The 20,224-nt window shown below is 51.3% G+C and overlaps 2 protein-coding genes across 4 annotated transcripts in view; one reads left to right on the top strand and one right to left on the bottom strand.

Annotated features, from left to right (window-relative positions):
- LOC114778677 (adenosine kinase-like) overlaps positions 1-15,279 on the bottom strand; it is a 102,252-nt gene extending 86,973 nt beyond the window's left edge. The window contains exons 1-4 of one of the 2 annotated variants that reach the window (XR_003746428.1): positions 14,826-15,279; positions 14,590-14,664; positions 13,233-13,286; positions 5,591-5,669 (exon numbers count right to left, since the gene is read on the bottom strand). Coding sequence is in view for 1 of the 2 variants with exons in the window: in XM_028967161.1 (XP_028822994.1) it covers positions 5,591-5,669; positions 13,233-13,286; positions 14,590-14,664; positions 14,826-14,839 (222 nt within the window). In the remaining variant the exon portion in view is untranslated. The remainder of the gene's footprint in view (positions 1-5,590; positions 5,670-13,232; positions 13,287-14,589; positions 14,665-14,825) is intronic. The other variant, XM_028967161.1, reaches the window with a different exon arrangement.
- Positions 15,280-15,930: 651 nt separating this feature from the next.
- aarsd1 (alanyl-tRNA synthetase domain containing 1) lies at positions 15,931-19,992 on the top strand. Of its 2 annotated transcripts, XM_028969673.1 has the most exons (12): positions 15,931-16,069; positions 16,339-16,467; positions 16,619-16,778; positions 16,859-16,916; positions 16,993-17,149; positions 17,230-17,346; positions 17,480-17,610; positions 17,687-17,753; positions 19,018-19,109; positions 19,242-19,296; positions 19,408-19,502; positions 19,590-19,992. In XM_028969673.1, the coding sequence occupies exons 1-12, from the start codon at positions 16,031-16,033 to the stop codon at positions 19,726-19,728; spliced, it is 1,239 nt and encodes a 412-aa protein (XP_028825506.1). In that variant the 5' UTR covers positions 15,931-16,030; the 3' UTR covers positions 19,729-19,992. The 2 variants fall into 2 exon arrangements, with proteins under 2 accessions (XP_028825506.1, XP_028825507.1); XM_028969674.1 differs by lacking the exon at positions 15,931-16,069 and having other exon boundaries at positions 16,378-16,467; positions 16,564-16,778.
- The last annotated feature ends 232 nt before the right edge of the window (positions 19,993-20,224 follow it).

The raw sequence follows: 20,224 nt of genomic DNA, 5'->3' as shown, positions 1-20,224 counted from the left end.
ACACACGGCTCCCCGGGTGACCGTGTCACCGCGTGCTTGTGTCACTTCGCTTTCAATTATTCCAGAGAAATTTAGCCTGGACTGGCAACCTCGGCGAGGGTCAGGATGGACAAAACGATGAGGACGCAGACGACTGGCGTGATGACAAACCACGCACGATTGACGCCGGTCATCTGCAACGCATCTCCGCGGCCCGTGTTCGTACAACTTCCTTTCAAGCGCGCAGATCAAAGCTCCCGGACAGGAAATCGACTCCTTTAACTTCTCGGGGTGGACGGACACAATCCAGCCCAGGACACTCCAACGTGTGTCTTTCACGCATTCCTCTCATTTCAGCTCTCCGCACACATGAACCCCAGAAACGGGCCAATTTGGAACCCATCGAGACCGATGCAGACGCGTCCACCGAATGACCATGCGTCTTAATAAATGCATCTGGTGCACGCGTAGTCACGGTGCATTCTGGGTATACACCAAAAACGGAATGCGTGATTATTCACGATAAGCAGCTACAGAACGTCTAGAAGCAGAGACAGGAACACTAATGACTGTGTGTGTGTGTGTGTGTGTGTGTGTGTCGGCGCATGTTTAACCAATTCCTCATTTTCCCCCCCCCACAGTCTCCGGCAGGCGAGCGTGACATTGTGGTTACACAACGCTGCCACCCCCCCTCCGGCACTCTCTAAACGAGAGCAGAAGCGAGGGGCCGTTTCATCATTTTTAACCCGTTCAAAGGGGAAAAGAGAGAGAGAGCGAGCGAGAGAGAGCGAGCGAGAGAGAGCGAGCGAGAGAGAGAGAGAGAGACGTTTATTTATCCCGCGGCCCCACAAACGCCAAACATGAGGCAATGAAGTTTCTGGACCCGCGGGACCCCGCTGCCAACAACCAAGACATCAAACCCAGTCAGCGTCCCCGCGCCGAGCGCGAGTCGTGGGGGAAGCCCCTCGCACGCTCGCCCCGCTCCGCCCTCACCGGCGGATCTTTTAACAGTACGGCACACATGTGCTTTTCATTAGACCCCGAAGACTCGTATACGCCGCCGGGCCCCTCGGCCCCTCCGACACGACACATCGTGCCTCCAGGAACCCTGAGAGCCAGACAAAGAGCCGCATTGTGGCCGCGAGAAGGGGGGGGCGGGCGGAGGGCCGAGGCGGAATAAAAAGTGCAGTGTGGGCCGACCCGCCGGTGTAAAACTAAACTATTTACCTTTGTTTCCACGGCAGAGAGCGCGGAGGGACACCAGAGGTTAACTACACGGGAATGAACATGTCACCTGGCCGTATTAATTCCCACATTTATTTCAGTCGGCACTGGCAAGATTCGCATATTTGCATCATTTTGGGACCGAACTGTCCTACGGTGCAGTTTTGGCAGAAATCGCTACAAATTGGAACCGGGATGAAATAGGAAACAAACGATCCAGATTCTGAAGCATTTGTAATTAAGACGCGGGCTCGGTACGTAATAAAATAAAGACGCTTAAACCCCACTTACTACCATTGTGTCCCTGAGCAGGACACTTAACCCTGAGTGTCTCCGGGGGGGGACTGTCCCTGTAACTACTGACTGTAAGTCGCTCTGGATAAGGGCGTCTGGTAAATGCCGTAAATGAAGCAGCGGCGCATTTGGACGCAACGCTCCGGAGTTGAAGGGCGCGCGCACGTCACAACGGGGTTCTGATCTTCTGTTAAATATAGACGACGCGTCCCTCACACCGTTAACAACAGAGACGCCGCCGGCTTTCCGCCGTCGCTGTGAAAAAGCAAGGGGAGCTGTAGCAGGGCTACAGCCGCTGGTTTACTCTTCCTCTTTAGCCTTTGATGTGGAAGCAGTGTGTGTGTGTGTGTGTGTATATGTATGTGTGTATGTGCGTGCAAATGTGTGTGCGTGCATGTGTGCTAGTAGCCTTGTGGGTAACACATTCGACTACGAACCAGAAGACCCAGGTTCAAACCCCACTTACTACCATCATGTCCCTGAGCAGGACACTTAACCCTGAGTGTCTCCAGGGGGACTCTCCCTGTAACTACTGGTCGCTCTGGATAATTCTGGTAAATGCTGTCTGCGTGTGTGTGCGCGTCTGCGTGTGTGTGTGCGTCTGCGTGTGTGTGTGTGTGTGTGTGCGCGTCTGTGTGTGTGAGTGTGTGCGTCTGCGTGTGTGTGCGCGTCTGCGTGTGTGTGTGTGTGTGTGTGCGCGTCTGCGTGTGTGTGTGTGTGTGTGCGCGTCTGCGTGTGTGTGTGTGTGTGTGTGTGCGTCTGCGTGTGTGCGTCTGCGTGTGTGTGAGTGAGTGTGTGTGTGTGTGTGAGTGTGAGCGTCTGCGTGTGTGTGTGCGTCTGCGCGTGTGTGTGTGTGTGTGTGTGTGCGCGTCTGCGCGTGTGTGTGTGTGTGTGTGCGTCTGCGTGTGAGTCTGTGTGTGTGAGGGTCTGCGTGTGTCTGCGTGTGTGAGTGTGAGCATCTGCGTGTGTGTGAGTGTGTGCGTGTGAGTGTGAGCGTCTGCGTGTGAGTGAGTGAGTGTGTGTGTGTGTGAGTGTGAGCGTCTGCGTGTGTGAGTGTGTGTGAGCGTCTGCGTGTGTGAGTGTGTGTGAGCGTCTGCGTGTGTGTGAGTGTGTGTGAGCGTCTGCGTGTGTGTGAGTGTGTGTGAGCGTCTGCGTGTGTGTGAGTGTGTGTGAGCGTCTGCGTGTGTGTGAGTGTGTGTGAGCGTCTGCGTGTGTGTGAGTGTGTGTGTGTGTGAGTGTGTGTGTGTGTGAGGTGTGAGTGTGTGAGTGTGTGGTTGTGCGTCTGCGGTTGTGTGTGTGAGTGTGTGTGAGTGTGTGCGTCTGCGTGTGTGTGAGTGTGTGTGTGAGTGTGTGAGTGTGTGTGTGTGTGAGTGTGTGAGTGTGTGCGTCTGCGTGTGTGTGTGAGTGTGTGTGAGTGTGTGCGTCTGCGTGTGTGTGAGTGTGTGTGTGAGTGTGTGAGTGTGTGTGTGTGTGAGTGTGTGTGTGTGTGAGTGTGTGAGTGTGTGCGTCTGCGTGTGTGTGTGAGTGTGTGTGAGTGTGTGCGTCTGCGTGTGTGTGAGTGTGTGCGTCTGCGTGTGTGTGTGTGTGAGTGTGTGAGTGTGTGCGTCTGCGTGTGTGTGTGAGTGTGTGTGAGTGTGTGCGTCTGCGTGTGTGTGAGTGTGTGCGTCTGCGTGTGTGTGTGTGTGAGTGTGTGTGAGTGTGTGTGAGTGTGAGCGTCTGCGTGTGTGTGAGTGTGTGCGTCTGCGTGTGTGTGTGTGAGTGTGTGCGTCTGCGTGTGTGAGTGTGTGCGTCTGCGTGTGTGTGAGTGTGTGCGTCTGCGTGTGAGTGTGTGTGTGAGTGTGGTGTGTGTGTGAGTGTGTATGAGTGTGAGTGTGTGTGTGAGTGTGTATGAGTGTGTGTGAGTGTGTATGAGTGTGTGTGAGGTGTATGAGTGTGTGTGAGTGTGTGTGAGTGTGTGTGAGTGTGTGTGTGAGTGTGAGCGTTGAGTGTGTGTGAGTGTGTGTGTCTGCGTGTGTGTGAGTGTGAGTGTGTGTGTCGGTGCTCGCAGTATGGTGGAACAGGTAAAGAGTCCCTGTTCTGGCGCGGCAGATAAGCCCCCCGTCCGGCCCCTGTAACAGCGTCCGTGTCCCCCAGTAAGAGAAGCAGGTGGCGTCTCCGCTCAGAATCCGCACCAATAAACTAGACGCCGCTGGAGTGGCGGAGAAGAACCGGCAGAACCGGCAGAACCGGGACCCTCGGATTTCTTCAAGATCATGAAGCAGCTCCAGCGGAGGGCGGCGGGTTCTCTTAACAGGCCGTAACACACCCGCAGGCGTTCTACCTCTCCGCCCTTCTTCATTTCGCTCTGGGAGCGCGAGCGGCGGCAGAGCCGTCCCGTTTCCGCCGGGCCCTCTTTGATGTGCCGCGGCGCGACGGCGGCGCGTATCATCGCGTTTGAAGGAGCCGCGACGGGAGCCCGTTTGAAGTCGCGCACTTTCTCCAGGTGCTACAGCGCGATAGTCCTGCAGCCGGTTCCGCGTTTCGCTCCCTCCTGACTGAACCGGGGAGGAGAGGGGAGACGGTGGGGGGGGTACCGGCGCGCCCTGAAAACGACCGCCATCACGACAGGTGGTCCGGACCTCCTTTCTGAACACGGGAGCGGAAATAATCGGCAAATGGGCTTCATAACTCAGTCATGTACTAAAAACATAAAGAGTTTTATGGCTTTGTTTACTCGTGACATGTTGGTGGGGGTTTCATTTACGGCATTTACCAGACGCCCTTATCCAGAGCGACTTACAGTCAGTAGTTACAGGGACCGTCCCCCCCTGGAGACACTCAGGGTTAAGTGTCCTGCTCAGGGACACGATGGTAGTAAGTGGGGTTTGAACCTGGGTCTTCTGGTTCATAGTTGAGTGTGTTACCCGCTAGGCTACCACCACCCTACTTTCAGTACCCCACCACCCTTACAGTCAGCAGTTACAGGGACAGTCCCCCCCTGGAGACACTCAGGGTTAAGTGTCTTGCTCAGGGACACGATGGTAGTAAGTGGGGTTTGAACCTGAGTCTTCTGGTTCGTAGTCGAGTGTGTTACCCGCTAGGCTACCACCACCCTACTTTCAGTACCCCACCACCCTTACAGTCAGCAGTTACAGGGACAGTCCCCCCCCGGAGACACTCAGGGTTAAGTGTCTTGCTCAGGGACACGATGGTAGTAAGTGGGGTTTGAACCTGGGTCTTCAGGTTCAGGGGCGAGTGTGGTACCCACCACCCCGTAATAGCCTACGTTTCGCAGGCTAAGAGTGACGTATAGAGGACTCCACAGCACTTTTAGTACCAATTTTTACCTTCATATTACATATGAATTCAGTAAAAATGTTACGCCGTTTCCTCCTGCTTCTCTCTCTGTCCTTCACCCTTCTTCTAATTAGATACGTGTGTGTGTGTGTGTGTGTGTGTGTGTATATTCTAAAGAACCCGTGGAACGCTGCAGACGTTCCGGTATCCGGTCCGTGCGACTCCGAATCCGCCACTGAAGCGAATACAGAAGAGCGTTTCCGGCCAGTAAACGCACAGCTCGCAGCGTCGGCCTCGGGTTCAATAAGACCAAACGGGTCAACGGGTCGCCATTCGCGGGGTAACCCCAACCGGTTCCCAATACGAGCGCGGCGCGAAGGCCGAAAGAAACGCGAGTGCTTGTGATCTTCGTGGTTAAAGAGCGTTCACTCTTTGATCTACAGATCATTTCTCGTCCCCTTCATGCTTGAAACGGGTGTAAATTTTTTTATTTTTTTTTTTATCCGGACCCCTCCCAGCACTCCGGAACGTTCTGGAGCGTGAACGAGCGTAGAAGACAGAGCGCCGCCGCGTGCCGGATGTAATTCGTCGTGACACATTAATTGCCTCGACACGTAATTCTTCCTAATTGATGTTTGATGCGTCTTAGGAAATTAGGCCAACGGCGTAACGCTGACAATATTAGCGGCGCCTTTTCCGGCAGGTTCCTCTGGCGGCAGGTCTGGTGGATTTGCGCGGCTCCTCTCGCCACGTTTTGACACCTGAAATTGAAGTGGCAGCGCTGCCTGAGGCGCGGGGACGTCGGCTTACAACAAACCTGGGCGATTTTCACCGAATTCTGGGTGGAGCCTCCGGCATGGTACTCAACCTTGTTCTTCTGGACTAACTCCTCAAACCTGGGAAGAAAAAAAAAATAAAAAATCAAATTTATTGTTCATCAAACAAAAGTGCACAAACAGTCCTGATATCCTGGATGTGGGTGTTGGAAGTGGGCGTGGTCACGCGCATTAGTACCAGTCGTACGATGCCACCATCTGCCGCTGCTTCTGATCTCATTTACATTTACAGCATTTACCAGACGTCCTTATCCAGAGCGACTTACAATCAGTAGTTACAGGGACAGTCCCCCCCTGGACACACTCAGGGTTAAGTGTCCTGCTCAGGGACACGATGGTAGTAAATGGGATTTGAACCTGGGTCTTCTGGGTCATCCCACTTCTGACGGAAAGTCCTGTTTTGGGTCAGTGGTGGCCTAGCGGTTAAGGAAGCGGCCCCGTAATCAGAAGGTTGCCGGTTCGAATCCCGATCCGCCAAGGTGCCACTGAGCAAAGCACCGTCCCCACACACTGCTCCCCGGGCGCCTGTCATGGCTGCCCACTGCTCACTCAGGGTGATGGGATAAATGCAGAGGACACATTTCACCGTGTCACCGTGTGCTGTGCTGCTGTGTATCACATGTGACAATCACTTCACTTTTTCCTGAAAGGTGTGGACCAGTAACATCATAATGGACACGCAATGTCCACCATGACACTGGACTACACTCTGGACTTCTCCAGCTCTCCAGAAAGGTCTAGTGTGTTGGGGTGCCTACGGGCTCTGGCTATCAGGAATAACTACACACCAACAGAAAGGGCTGCTGGGTAGTCAGGTCGGCCTCTACAACATGCAGATAGCCAGAAAAACTGGACGCTTCTTTCAATCTGGTTACTTCTACAAATCCAGATATAAAAAAACCTAAATGGACACAAAATGTCATCATTATAAATGCTTTAAATGTCTTAGATTTGCTAAGGAAGACTAATTTGCAGTGTTGCACATGTGACGTGTGGGACATTTTAACACCCAACTCACAGAATCCGGGCTCACTGAGGGCGTAAGACTGGCCGCTCGCCGCACGGCTGTCCCGTGGATAAATCCCGCCACGGTTCCACATAAGCACGCCGCTCGGCCGTCCCGCTCGCCAGGGACGCGTCAAGCGGCTCGGGTTTCTATTGACCTATTTCTGCCCAATCGTCTCCAGCGAAGGCCGATGCGTTCCAGACGCCGGGCCTCGTAAAGCCGTCCGAGGGCCGCAGAAATGCGAATCCACACCGGAGAGGAACTTACGGGAACAGAGGGGAGCCGGCAAACGTAGAAATCATTACCATAGAACGCCGAGCGACTGCGGGAGGGGCAAAAATGACAACTGGCCACGGGTTTTTTTTTTTTTTAAATGCTCTTTGAAACCACAAATGATACTTGAGAGCACGAAGGAGGAGAAAAAAAACCCCGAAAAAACGTCAGTTTGATAAAAGCCAAGAGGACACGTTAGCGCATGTGTTTGTAGTTACTCTTATTAAAAGGAAAGAATCGCGGCTGAAAGTCATTGAAAACAGAACGTGGAGGCATCAGCTGCTCCTCTGAAGGGGCTCTGTGTTCGAGATGTGTGCTTCTTCTTTTTTTAAGTCCGACATCTTGAGAATCGATTCCGATTCGGTCGAGTTTAATTAGATCAACAGGCTTTTCTTCCTCGCTGCGGATGAAACGATGCCGTCAGACGGGAGGGAAAGACGCTTAACAACTCAGACATGTAAAACTCAGTTTGTAGCTGGTGCAGATTATTAAAAAAATGTGCGTGTAAAAAAAAGCCCAGTTAAAAAATGCAATTAAACAAGCCCCGCCTCCGTTTATCACGTATGGTGCCATTCGAGGCCAACTGGCGACCCGGCCCAGGAAAACGGTCTATTATCTATTGGAACGGCGAATAAAAAACTAAACCAGTTTGTTTTTGTTACGTAGCTTGTTGGACGTATTTAACGGCACTGCACACCTGGCAGGAAATCACCCAGAAATGGTGGCACCGGAGAAGAACAATCTAATCTGGCAAAAATAAAGGTGAGCAGCATGCCACGCCCATCAAACTAGCATAAAGTGATGAAGTGAATAAAGTGACGTGATTGTCACTTGTGATACACAACAGCACGGCACACGGTGACACAGTGAAACGTGTCCTCTGCATTTAACCATCACCCTTGGTGAGCTGTGGGCACCATGACAGTGCGTGGGTGCTTTGCTTGGTGGCACCTTGGCAGATCGGGATTCGAACCGGCAACCCTCTGACGACCGTGCGCTAAGCGGTCCGACCACCACGAACGGAGGCTGTGCCGGGTGAATAAATGCCGCGGTTTCTCCGGCTCCCCAGGTTCACTTTGGCCCGAATACAGTCTGTGAGCTCGGGGTCTAAAGAGGGCAGCGCGTTCGGCTCCGGAATGCCAAACTTTCCATGCAAGCGGAAAATATTTCGGGGTTTGCAGGAGACGAAGAAAAAAAAAAAAAGAAAAACGGGGGGTCGGTTGGACGGAGACACCTGTCAGGCCTCACGGAGGGAGCAGGAATTCCACCGCCGCGGGTGTTTATATCACAGGCGCGGCGCCGGGAACCGGGTGAACTCTCTCAGACAGACGTCCACTCTTTCCAGCCCCCACGTTCAGGCCCCCCGCTTCATGCCACCTTCCCGAAATCCCCCACAAAAACAAGCAGCTGCCCCGAGTCACATGACTCGCGGTCAACCGTCGCGCTGGGACATGACGTGCAGGAATCAGGAAGCTTACCGCCACAGTGGGGTCCTGAAGTAGGACCAAGCGACATGTGCCATGAAAATGGTCCATAATGGACACTACTGTTTAACAATCGAAAGAATTATTTAAATAAAATAAAACCATGGCTGCAAGAGCGAAGTTACTTGTAGTACACGAAGCCATAAAATAATATCCCATCATCATTTATTAATCTGTTTATTTACCGCAAGCAGACTCACATTTCACTCTGACCTCGGAAGAAGAAGGTAGACCAGGACTGACACCAGACATCTTCCAACAGTTCATATTTTATGGATTTCTACCGTATCACATCAACGGCTCTATTTCATTAATGTCCTTTATTAAATCTGAATGAAAATGTGGCTGAAAACGGCCAACAAGTTCATAATCTTTTCTAAACGATATAAAATGCGGTGAATACAGAGCGGTTTTATACTTTTATTTCCTCAGATGTATCTTCATATATTACAATTTACATTTACCAGACGCCCTTATCCAGAACGCCTTCAGTAGTGACAGGGACAGTCCCCCCCTGGAGACACTCAGGGTTAAGTGTCCTGCTCAGGGACACGATGGTAGCAAGTGGGGTTTGAACCTGTGTCTTCTGGTTCACAGGCGAGTGTGTTACCCGCTAGGCTACTACCACCCAGTAGTTACAGGGACAGTCCCCCCTGGAGACACTCAGGGTTAAGTGTCCTGCTCAGGGACACGATGGTAGTAAGTGGGGTTTGAACCCGGGTCTTCTGGTTCACAGGCGAGTGTGTTACCCGCTAGGCTACTACCACCCAGTAGTTACAGGGACAGTCCCCCCTGGAGACACTCAGGGTTAAGTGTCCTGCTCAGGGACACGATGGTAGTAAGTGGGGTTTGAACCTGGGTCTTCTGGTTCACAGGCGAGTGTGTTACCCGCTAGGCCACCCCCACCAGCCATATTACGTTGCTGAATGAACATTATAAACCCACTTCATGGCGCACGTCATTTTTAAGGACGCAAAATGAAGTAACTGAAGCTGAGCTCTCGACACTCAGGGAAAACCTGGAGCGCCGAATCCGGAATCGGAGCAGGCGGCAGCTGAAATTCCAACTCTCCCTCGTACGGTTCAGGCCGACGCCCCAATAGCCGCTGGTCAAAGCAGCCACCAAGGGGTTCAACCCCACTATCGGGGAGAAGCCAGGCAGGAAAATGAATTAGGACCCGCCCGGTCGGACCAGGAGACTACATCTCCATCATCATCTAGACGCCCCAGGGATGCCGCGCGGAGACGGAACATAAAGATGAAGAGGAATCTGGCAGGTCTCAGAAGTTGGAGCGGGGCGGACCGCGAAGCCGGGCGCGTAAATAATTCATCCCCTCGCCGAGGGGACCGCGTGGCCCCGTGTGAACTTTGCACGTGTGGGGAGCGGGCCGAGTCCGAACGTTTCGTGGCACGGACGCTCTCCCCCGCAGACGCCACCTCCTGGCGGCAACGATCCGGTGGAAACCCTGGATCGGCTCCACAGAGATTGCATCAGCCTCCTCCTCCTCCTCCCTCGCTCTCTCTACCTCCCTTAGCCCTCAGCATCCCCGACAGCCCACATATTCCGCGGCCAACGGGCCGGCGGCGGTATTTACTGCCGCGCGGGGGCCCGAGTCGCCCGTAAATCTCACCGCCGCGACGCGCTCGGAGGCACAGATGCCAATTACAGGTGAGCGTGGTTCAGGGCGGAACATTCCGGACGGAGTGATTCGCGGCGAGCGGGACATCGAGGACCAGGGCCGGGAGCTGCCTCCTGCCTGACCTTTGACCTTTCGACAGTGACCTGAACGGACCCGGGACAGATACGCCGCACTAACACCGACACACATTCGGTTTTGCAAACAAGGAAGGGTCCGCTGGGAATTCTGCCCCCGGTCGGGAGCGTCTCCAGACTCAGCCGGGCCCTCCGTGATGCTGCAGGGGTCTGCTCCAGAGCGAACACACGTGTATCGGACCCGCGGCCGGTGACTCCGAGCATGCCGGGTAAATCAGGGGAGCCGAGCTGGCACTTACCGCCCAAGGTCACCGCAGGCCGTGCCCACCAACACCAAGATGGCGAGACTGATAATAAACTGCCCCCGTGACAAGGAAACGTTCCGATTTATTTGGCATTACGTAAGGCAAAGAAGGGCGTCCTAGGCGGTTATGTAACACGGCGGTGCATGACGGGTGCAAACGCTAATGCAACGGGAAAATAACGTCCACATTTGCAGCCATGAGACCTCGTGTGGGTTTACGCCTGGGAACGCAACCTGACTGATTACATAAGACGCCGGGCGAACAGTTAATCCGACAGCAGCCGTTACATTTATTGTATTTAATGGTGTTTCTTTCCCCCCGCAAGTGCCATTTGAGGGGAAAATTGCACTCAAACATCCTTCACCGCAGCAAGGCCAGCGATGCAGAGTGCCGCACAGGCTCGTGGACCTCTGCTGCCACCCAGAGGCCGAGGACGGTACGGACCAGACCCATGCAGTACCGCACACAACCATGCGGCGGCGCTCTGGCTGGCCTGCAACCAGCATCTGTAGGTCACGCGTGATTCAAGGCACTGTTTTCTACAAGGTTCTGCTCCAATGAATGGCTCTCAGGCAACAGATTACAACAATAAGATGTAACTGCCTTCACCAATTATGCTTGTGGAGGCGCTGCAAAATTCGGCCACATCACTCCGCTCTTACGGTTGACTACAAATTCCTACTCTTCACCTTTAAAGCAGTTACCGGTGTCGCCCCGCAGCACCTCAGCGAATTTTTGGTTATTCACAATCCGCCATGTGCAGGGGGCGTGGCAAAATAAATAAATAAATAAATAAATAAAAACTACGGGAACGGAAAAAGAAAAGGGAGAAACGTTGGGAAGCAGCGATATGGACAGTGAGCCTGCCATTGGTGTCCGGGTTTGTGTGGAAGTGTGGGGCGTGCCAACTGTAGGGTGCCTCAAAGCCCATTGAGACGTACTGTATGTGGTTAAGAGTTATATAAGAAATAAATAATGTTGGTGTTGCACCTTGATCATGAAGAATGAAATTAAAGTCAAAATCAAGAAACATGACAGCATCTCACACTCCTGAAAGAGTTTGTACGCTGAGAACTTTGCTTTCCCCTCCGTTCACACTAATGATCATGTCACGAGGCGGCAAGCTTTAAACGTTTCCTCCATCCATGAAGCAGTGCATGAGGCCCAAGCAATGCATCCGAACCGGTTTTAGATGGAACCTGACACGCGCAGCCAATGGGATCAGGCCATCCCGACGCTCCTGTTCCGGAGCTCGAGGACACTCGACCCCGTTCTTCAGCCAGCCAGGTAACTTTTTCATTTAAAGAAAGCATGGAGAAGTAGAGAGAGAGTCATCCTCTGGTCATCCTGAAGGACAAACGGAACCCAAATCAGGCACGGTTCTCCACTGGGCCTCTGAAGGTATCTGGTACCGTGAGGTTTTTCCAGCACGTCCCAGGATCTTGCTGTTTACCTGGACAACTCACAGCTCTCTCCTTCTTCAACAGCCCACAACCTCGGAGTAACAATAGACAACCAACTCTCCTTCTCAACTCACATCAGCAACCTTTCCTGCTCATGTAGATTCCTTCTCTACAATATCAGATGAATCCACCCTTATCTGGCAACCCAGGCCACCCAGATCCTGGTTCAGTCCTTAGTAATCTCAAGACTGGACTACTGTAACTCCCTTCTAGCTGGTCTACCACTATGTACCATCCCACCTCTACAACTCATACAAAATGATCTTCAACCTTCCCAAGTTCTCCACACCACCCCTCTTCTACGTTCCCTCCACTGGCTCCCAGTAGCTGCACCATCAGGTTCCAAATACTGATGCTGGCCTACAAAGCCAAACATGGAGTAGCACCATCCTACCTCACAGCCCTTATTACACCTCGCACTGCACCTCGTATACTCCGAGCCTCCAGTACTGCTCGCCTGGTCCCTCCATCTCTGAAGGTAAAAGGAAGACGCTCATCTAGACTCTTCTCCGTCTTGGCCCCTCGGTGGTGGAATGAACTTCCAGCTCAGTCACTGAGCACCTTCACACGGCAGCTCAACACCTTCCTCTTTAGAGAAGATTTAGATGAACTTGTAACCTTCTTCTGTATAGAAACTAGAACAGAGTGAATAAAAAGGTTGTATTCATAGTTGGGGGTCCTAGTGAACCAGAACTGACCACTTCATCCATGGTGACATGGAAGCACGTTGTAAGTCGCTCTGGATACGGCCGTCTGGTAAATGCCGTAAATGTAAATGGCGAGACATGAGATGGTTCCTGGGGTGTACGGTGGTTGAGGCTGGACTTTTTCCTCAGACATACAGATGTACTGTATGTTTATTCCGGTTTTTATAATGACCATAAGAACCTCGAGCTTGTACTAACCCGATCCTCCACTGCCTACTCATTTTGGACGAAACAAAGAGGCACTACAGAAGAAGAAGAAGAAAAGGGGGAATGGTATTTTGTGGGGTGTGGGAAGTCGTGCAGCATCTATTCCCTTTAAAAGCACAAAGCGGCCTCCTTCACAGCACTCACACGGCTAATTTGATAACAGACTCTCGCGTTCCGTAAATTCCACCACATTTAGAACAGGCTCTTGTTGATTTCTGACAGCACGTACAAAACGTAGATGCTGAAATCGTGCAAATTGTCTGTATTGTGTGATGATTATGAATACTTTGGAATGGAGCTCTGGCTGGGGGGGGGTCACCTGCCGGACGATTCCCACGAGCCCAACTGCTGGAACCCGCAGCTGCTTCCGTAACGTGGGTGCGGCCGCAGCTGCAGCGCCACGTCGGGCTCGTGATTAGGAGCGGCCTGACTTTGTGGGAACGGCGAGGCTGCTGAAATACTCACAGGGCTTTGTGCTTCTCCTCCGCCAGGATCTGGTCGTTGGGCTTCAGGCCGTACCTACAGGAGACATTGAGGATCCTTTCAAATATTTATTGCTCATTTGGAAGTACTGTGGTACATTTTACATTTACATTTACAGCATTTACCAGACGTCCTTATCCAGAGCGACTTACAACCAGTAGTTACAGGGACAGTCCCCCCCTGGAGACACTCAGGGTTAAGTGTCCTGCTCAGGGACACGATGGTAGTAAGTGGGGTTTGAACCTGGGTCTTCTGGTTTATAGTCGAGTGTGTTACCCGCCAGGCTACCACCACCCTCATGCTGTAAATGTAAATGTAAAATGTAAATGTTGAAGATCCTGTGGTGTGTGGAGGTGTTCACACTCGCCTATGAACCAGGAGTCCCAGGTTTTAACCCCCACTTCCTACCATCGTGTCCCTAAGCAGGACACTTGACTGACTGTCTCCAGGGGGGGACTGTCCCTGTAACTACTGACTGTAAGTCACTCTGGATAAGGACGTCTGGTAAATGCTGTAAATATAAATGAGTGTCTCTAGGGGGACGGTCCCTGTCACTACTGAGTGTAAGGAGCTCTGGATAAGGACGTCTGGTAGATGGCGAGGACGTGAGGGCGCTCGGAGGAGCGTTTGGGCGCACGGGACAGCCCCGTCGCTGCTGTGCTGAAAACCAGACGCGGTCAGCAGTCTGGCCGCTGATGAATGGGGCCGGCGGAGGCCGCGAATATTACGCACGGTCTGCGCTTTTACACACACGGCGCCGTTCAGGCTTATTTAGCAATATCCCACGTGGAATCGAGCGAAACTCCAGTCCAGATATTGTTCGTGTGGTTGCTGTAAACTAATCGAACACCCGCAGACATTTCGAATTATTGCTTCTTTTTTTAAGTTCGGCTGATAGCGGCTTCAGCAAGCGACAAAACTGGCCCAACTAGTCAAACGGCGTCCTTATCAAACTAGTCCTTATCAATATTGTGGTCGTTTCTATTCAAACTAGTTTTCTAAATGACCCCAGCGGTTTAAATGCTCTGTCCAGACCCCTGTTTATCTTGCTCACGTAACAACCCCCCCCCCCCACCAGACACTGATCAATTATTGATCTACCTGAAGCAATCATTTTTAACAATACGTGTATGGGTGGTGGTAGCCTAGTGGGTGAGACACTTGCATATGAACCAGGAGTCCCAGGTTCGAACCCCACTTACTACCATCGTGTCCCTGAGCAGGACACTTAACCCTGAGTGTCCCCGGGGGGGGGACTGTCCCTGTAACTACTGATTGTAAGGCGCTCTGGATAAGGGCGTCTGGTAAATGCTGTAACTGTAACACACGTGAGACCTACTTGTCCAAGAAGTCCTTGTCCACCACAGCAGAGATGTCCAGTAAGGGGTTTCCCATCCCGAACAGGGCGTTCTGGCTGCGGACAGACAGAGATCGTTCACACGTGGGCGCCGCATGACGAGAAAATCGATGCGGACCAACGTCCGTCCACGTAGCGCGTCGGCATCGTCTTCATCGTCGGGGCAAAAATTCATCACAATGAATCCCGGTCAAAAGCAGCATCCGCGGGCGTCTTACCTGGCTGTGGGCATGGCGGACCGCGGCGGGAGCACAGGGTCTGCTGGAGGGCTGGGTGACGACGAGCCCCGACGTCCGCGGCGGGCAGCGTGCTTTCCGCACCGAATCTCGCCGAGACGGGGACGTCCACTACTGCCTGCCCGCGATTGGCTGGACGGGAGAGGGGCGGGGCGTGGGGTTTACCTCTGCGCGTCGCCGATTGGCTGAAGCCAGACGTCCGTTTTCGGGGTTTAAAAAGCGTTGCGAAAAGTCACGTTTGTCTTCAAAACGCGCAGTCATACGAACACGACGCGATTAAAGGCGTTTTTGTGGCATGGATTTCCGGCGCGCGGGGTTTATATATTTGTGATTGATCCATATTCACCGGCCGATGCTGTGTTGACAGGCGACGCCACGTGACTGTTTACTCCCGCATGTGCAAACGGCAACAGACAAAACGGGTTTTCACACGCGAAAAAGCAAGAATACGCCCAGTTAACCAAGAGGCCGAGGTAAAAAAACAAAACAAGCGCGTATTACTTGGCTTCTGGTCAGTACGGAATTAAATATAACCACTTGTTCTGTGGGACCGCGTAATCTCGCGAGATCTCGAAAGGACGAACGAAGCGCAGTTAGCCTGCGGCTAACATGGCTGCCCGTCGCCACGGTAACCGGAACACGGCCAGTCCAGCGCTCTCCTCCTTTTTGTTCCTTTCGCAGGTCTGTCGCGTTTCACTCCAGGGCTAGTTCGTTGCAAACACACCGACCGAGACCAGAACGGTCCGCATGTGGGGCAGTGGTGGCCTAGCGGTTAAGAAAGTGACCCCCTAATCAGTAGGTTGCCGGTTCGAATCCCGATCCACCAAGGTGCCACTGAGGTTCCACTGAGCAAAGCACCGTCCCAACACACTGCTCCCCGGCGCTTGTCATGGCTGCCCACTGCTCACTCAGGGTGATGGGATAAATGCAGAGGACAAATTTCACTGTATGCACCGTGTGTTGTGCTGCTGTGTATCACACGTGACAATCACTTCACTTTCACTTCCACTTTTATTTTGCTGCAGAAATCATATAAAACTCGATTAACGAAAACGCCGTCCAGTGTGGTTTTTTTTGTGCCCGGTGGGATTCCGTAGTTGTAGTCCGGAAGCGTTAGCTTTGACTGGCGCCGCGTTTGTCTGCGTTCGGTCATACGCGATTGTTTTATTCATTTTTATCCCAGAGACATGGCTTTCCAGTGTCAGAGAGACTGCTACATGCGGGAGGTAGGGCGTTCGCTGCCATACATATATTTCATCATTTAACATTTGGTAGTCTACTGCTAGTCTAAATTAGCTTAGCCAGACTGCGAATTTATTAACGAAAACTTATTTTTAAGCACACTTTATGCGCCAAGGGTCTTTCGTGTACTGCTGAACATTTGATGTGTTAATGTGCTCGGGAATGTGAGTCGGCTGGTACTGCATTGGTAGCCTGGCAGTGAAATGAGCTTGACCCCTGATGATGATGATGATGATGATGGTGACTTCTGCAGCTGACCACGCGTGTAGTGTCCTGTTCTCCCGCCGAGCTACAACTGGAGAATAACGGCAAGAAAGAGAAGATCAAGGGGTTCAACGTGACTGTGAAAGACACCATACTCTTTCCGGAGGGCGGCGGCCAAGTAAGCATGTGGACCAAGTCATATAAACATTGCTTGGCGTTCTTTATTTGGGAATTTAAATGCATGTCACTTTTGCCATTTTCCTGCCTATTTGAGGACCGGGGGAATTCCACGGATGCTTCCTTGCTTAACTTGTCAAGTTCTCCTGCAGCCTGATGACCATGGCACCATGGGCGGCGTCCAGGTTCTGCGGGTCACAAGGCAGGGACCAGACGCTGTGCACTTCGTCAGCTCCGGCCTGGAGGAGGGCCAGGAGGTCCTTCTGAAGGTAGACTGGGAACGGAGGTTTGACCACATGCAGCAGCACTCAGGTCGGTTAAACGAAGAGCGTTGCTTTTGAACGCCGCCAAAGCCGTCTTGGGTGTCAAGTTCTCCTTGTCTCCGTGCACAGCGCAACATTTAATCACGGCCCTGGCTGATGCTCTTTTTGGATACAAGACCACTTCCTGGTAAAGACCGTGGCATTAAGTGGCGTTAACTAACCAGCTTCCGTGGCGTTAAAATGCGCGTGTTGGGATGCCGTAGGGAGCTGGGACGCCAGCGCAGCAGCATCGAACTCGACACGGCCAGGGTGAAATCGGGGGAAGCGGAGGCTCTGGAGACGGCGGCGAATGAAAAGATCCGCAGCCGCGTCCCGGTCAACGTGCGCCTCCTGTCACTCGATGATCCAGAGGTGGAGAAGGTCCGATCAAGACAGACGGTCATGCATCTTGACCTCCTTGGTCTGGAGGACGTTGGTGGACTTAACATGTGTCTGGGCAGGTGAGAAGCCGAGGTCTACCAGTAGATCACGCCGGCCCCATCAGGATCATAGACATTGAGGGTGTGGATGCCAACATGTGCTGTGGGACGCATGTGTCCAACCTCAGCCATTTGCAGGTAGGAAGGTTGCACAACATTTACGTTCTACTAAATAATTCATTTTGATATTCATAATAATAATCATGGGAATCGTTAACCAATTAAAATTGCTCATGGTCCTGATTACGGTTCTGAGGTTTGTCTGTTTTAGGCAATAAAAGTCCTAGGAATGGAGAAAGGGAAGAAGAATAAAACCAATTTGGTCTTTATAGCTGGAAACCGTGTACTGAAATATGCAGAGAGAAGCTACAACACGGAGAAATCTCTGATCTCGCTTTTAAAGTAAGTTTCCAAGGCTCAACTTTCCGTGAGCAATGTCTGGCCATGTCCTTACTGCAGTTTCCGCATGTGCTCGTAGGACAGGGCCGGAGGAGCACGTTCAGGCTGTTGATAAACTCCAGAAGAACATTAAACGTCTCCAGAAGGTGTGTTACTGCTGTCGTATTTATGTCCTCTTCAGCGATAGTTAATCCAGATAGTTTCAGGTCTTCATATACTAGTAGTCTAGTGTGAAAGTGAAGTGACTGTCAAGACTCTCACCTACGAACCAGAAGACCATAAAGTCACAAGTTCAAACCCAACTGTAGAAATGGGAGGGGGGGGTTGATGGAATGAGGCAGCAGAGAGGCAAAATGTAGGGTGAAAAAAAGTTTATTGTTCCCACGGGTGGTCACAACCATTGGAGAAAAATAAAATCCATGGCATACACCCAGAAAAAGTGTTTTGGTACAAAAAAAACTAGGATAATAAAAGGACATTTTAATTACCATTTACATTCTCACTGAAGGCATCAAAACTATGAATGAACACATGTGGAGTTCTGGACTTAACAAAAAGAGGTGAAATAAGTGAAAACATGTTTTATTTTCTAGTTTCTTTGCTCTGATTACTGCTTTACACACTCTTGGCATTCTCTCGATGAGCTTCAAGAGGTCGTCACCTGAAATGCTTCTCCAACAGTCTTGAAGGAGTTCCCAGAGGTGTTTAGCACTTGTTGGTCCAGCTCACCCCAAACCATCTGGATTGGGTTCAGGTCCGGTGACTGTGGAGGTCAGGTCTCCACTTTTTGTTAAGTACAGAACTCCACATGTGTTCATTCATAGTTTTGATGCCTTCAGTGAGAATCTACCAACGTAAACGGTCATGAAAATAAAGAATGAATGAATTGAATCGAATGAGAAGGTGTCCAAACGTCTGTCCTGTACTGTACATGCAGATTCCTTCGGACATATAAAGCATTTCTGATAATTCCAACTATTTAAAACAGACCTACTACAGCTGGGTCGCTCCACATACCTAACCCCCCTAAAAACAGATAATTACGACCAAGGATAACCTCCGCCTCTAGAGAACGTGAACTCTTCAAAATGAGTTCCGTAACGGGGGCGTACTCCTTTACCACGTCTTCCTCAGGATACACTACCATGCCATGCAGAAAGTAGGTGTTGGGTTGTCTTTAACACGAAAAAGCACAGTTATATTTCCCCCTCCAGTGTGTGCACCCACCTGTCAGAACAACACAATACACAACAGAATCCACGAACACTGCACAAAAAAAGACTCAAGAGTTTAAAACCCAGACACTCAAAATTTAAGCGGCCGCCTTTAGGATAGCAGCGTACTACTACTGTGTCCCCGAGCAAGACATACAAGCTACATACCCGTTACCCATTGTTATTCTCTGCACAGACTAACCTCGTCCTCCTACGGGACATGGCAGTTCTCATCGCTCGAAACTTCAAGAGTAAACCTGATCAAGGCAACTTCTTCACCCTTCACTAGTAGGTGGCCATTTCATTCAGATTTCATTTCATATCACAATAAAGTAGAGATGGCAGCTTTTCAAACATTATGACATAATTATGGCATGATGGGGTATCACTCCGTCTGTTTTGTTTTTTTTTTTTTTTCAGCAAAGATGGCGACAACGAATTCATGAATATTATCGCCAATGAAATAGGCTTTGAGGTAAGGTGCCATCGAGAACTCATGGCTTGCCATACTCTCTCCAGAGAGAAGTCATGGCTTGCCATACTCTTTTCACAGATCTAGGTTTTCTCATCTGTTTGATTCTTGCAGGACACGGTGATCTTCTTAACTGTGGGGGAGGAGACGGGAGAAGGGATGTTCCTGCTGGCAGGACCAAGTTCTGTTGTAGACTCACTCGGGCCACGGTACTGCACTCAGTCACAGTGGCCCCAGAAACGGAAACGTTGACATCAATGTCGCTGAAAGCGTCGATTTCCATGTACGTAATGCAGGGTGATGGAGCTGCTCCATGGAAAAGGAGCAGGGAAGAACGGACGGTTCCAGGGAAAAGCGAGCTGCCTGGCCAAGAGGGTGGAGGTGGAGGCCCTGCTGCAGGAGCACAGTCACCAGATGAAGGCTCAGGAGGAGTAGAACCAGCTGTACGGTGACCAGGATCTAGCACAGGATCTAGAACGTTGTCACGTGTTGTCAGATTGCTGCGCTGAAAACTCTGATCTATAATGTGAGCCAATGTCCAGCCAATGAAGGCTGCAGCCCACTTGTCATTATTAATAATGTTTTATAACATTGCAATACTTAATTAAAGAGGAAAAAAGCATTGTTTTCAGCATTATATTAATGATCATCATGTTTTCTCAGATTCCAGCAATAATAATAAAAATACAGAAATGTGAAGTGTACTGATCCCTGCTTGTCCAGGAATATGGGGAATAAAATATCTTACACTTTTCACGGTCAAAGTGGTGTGGTTCAATATTTTAGTGCACGGTTAAAGATCATGCGCAATTCAGGGACAGCCAAATATTTAAAGTTATGTTGGAGGGGACAGTGAGTGTTCTGGATGGTGGAGGACGTCACGTTATTCTGCTGATGTGATGTTGAGGTCAGGGGGCACTTACTAATGCAA

The sequence above is a fragment of the Denticeps clupeoides genome, chromosome 2 (genome assembly GCF_900700375.1).
Source record: "Denticeps clupeoides chromosome 2, fDenClu1.1, whole genome shotgun sequence".
NCBI lineage: Eukaryota > Metazoa > Chordata > Actinopteri > Clupeiformes > Denticipitidae > Denticeps > Denticeps clupeoides.
This window is presented reverse-complemented; position numbering and strand designations above follow the sequence as displayed.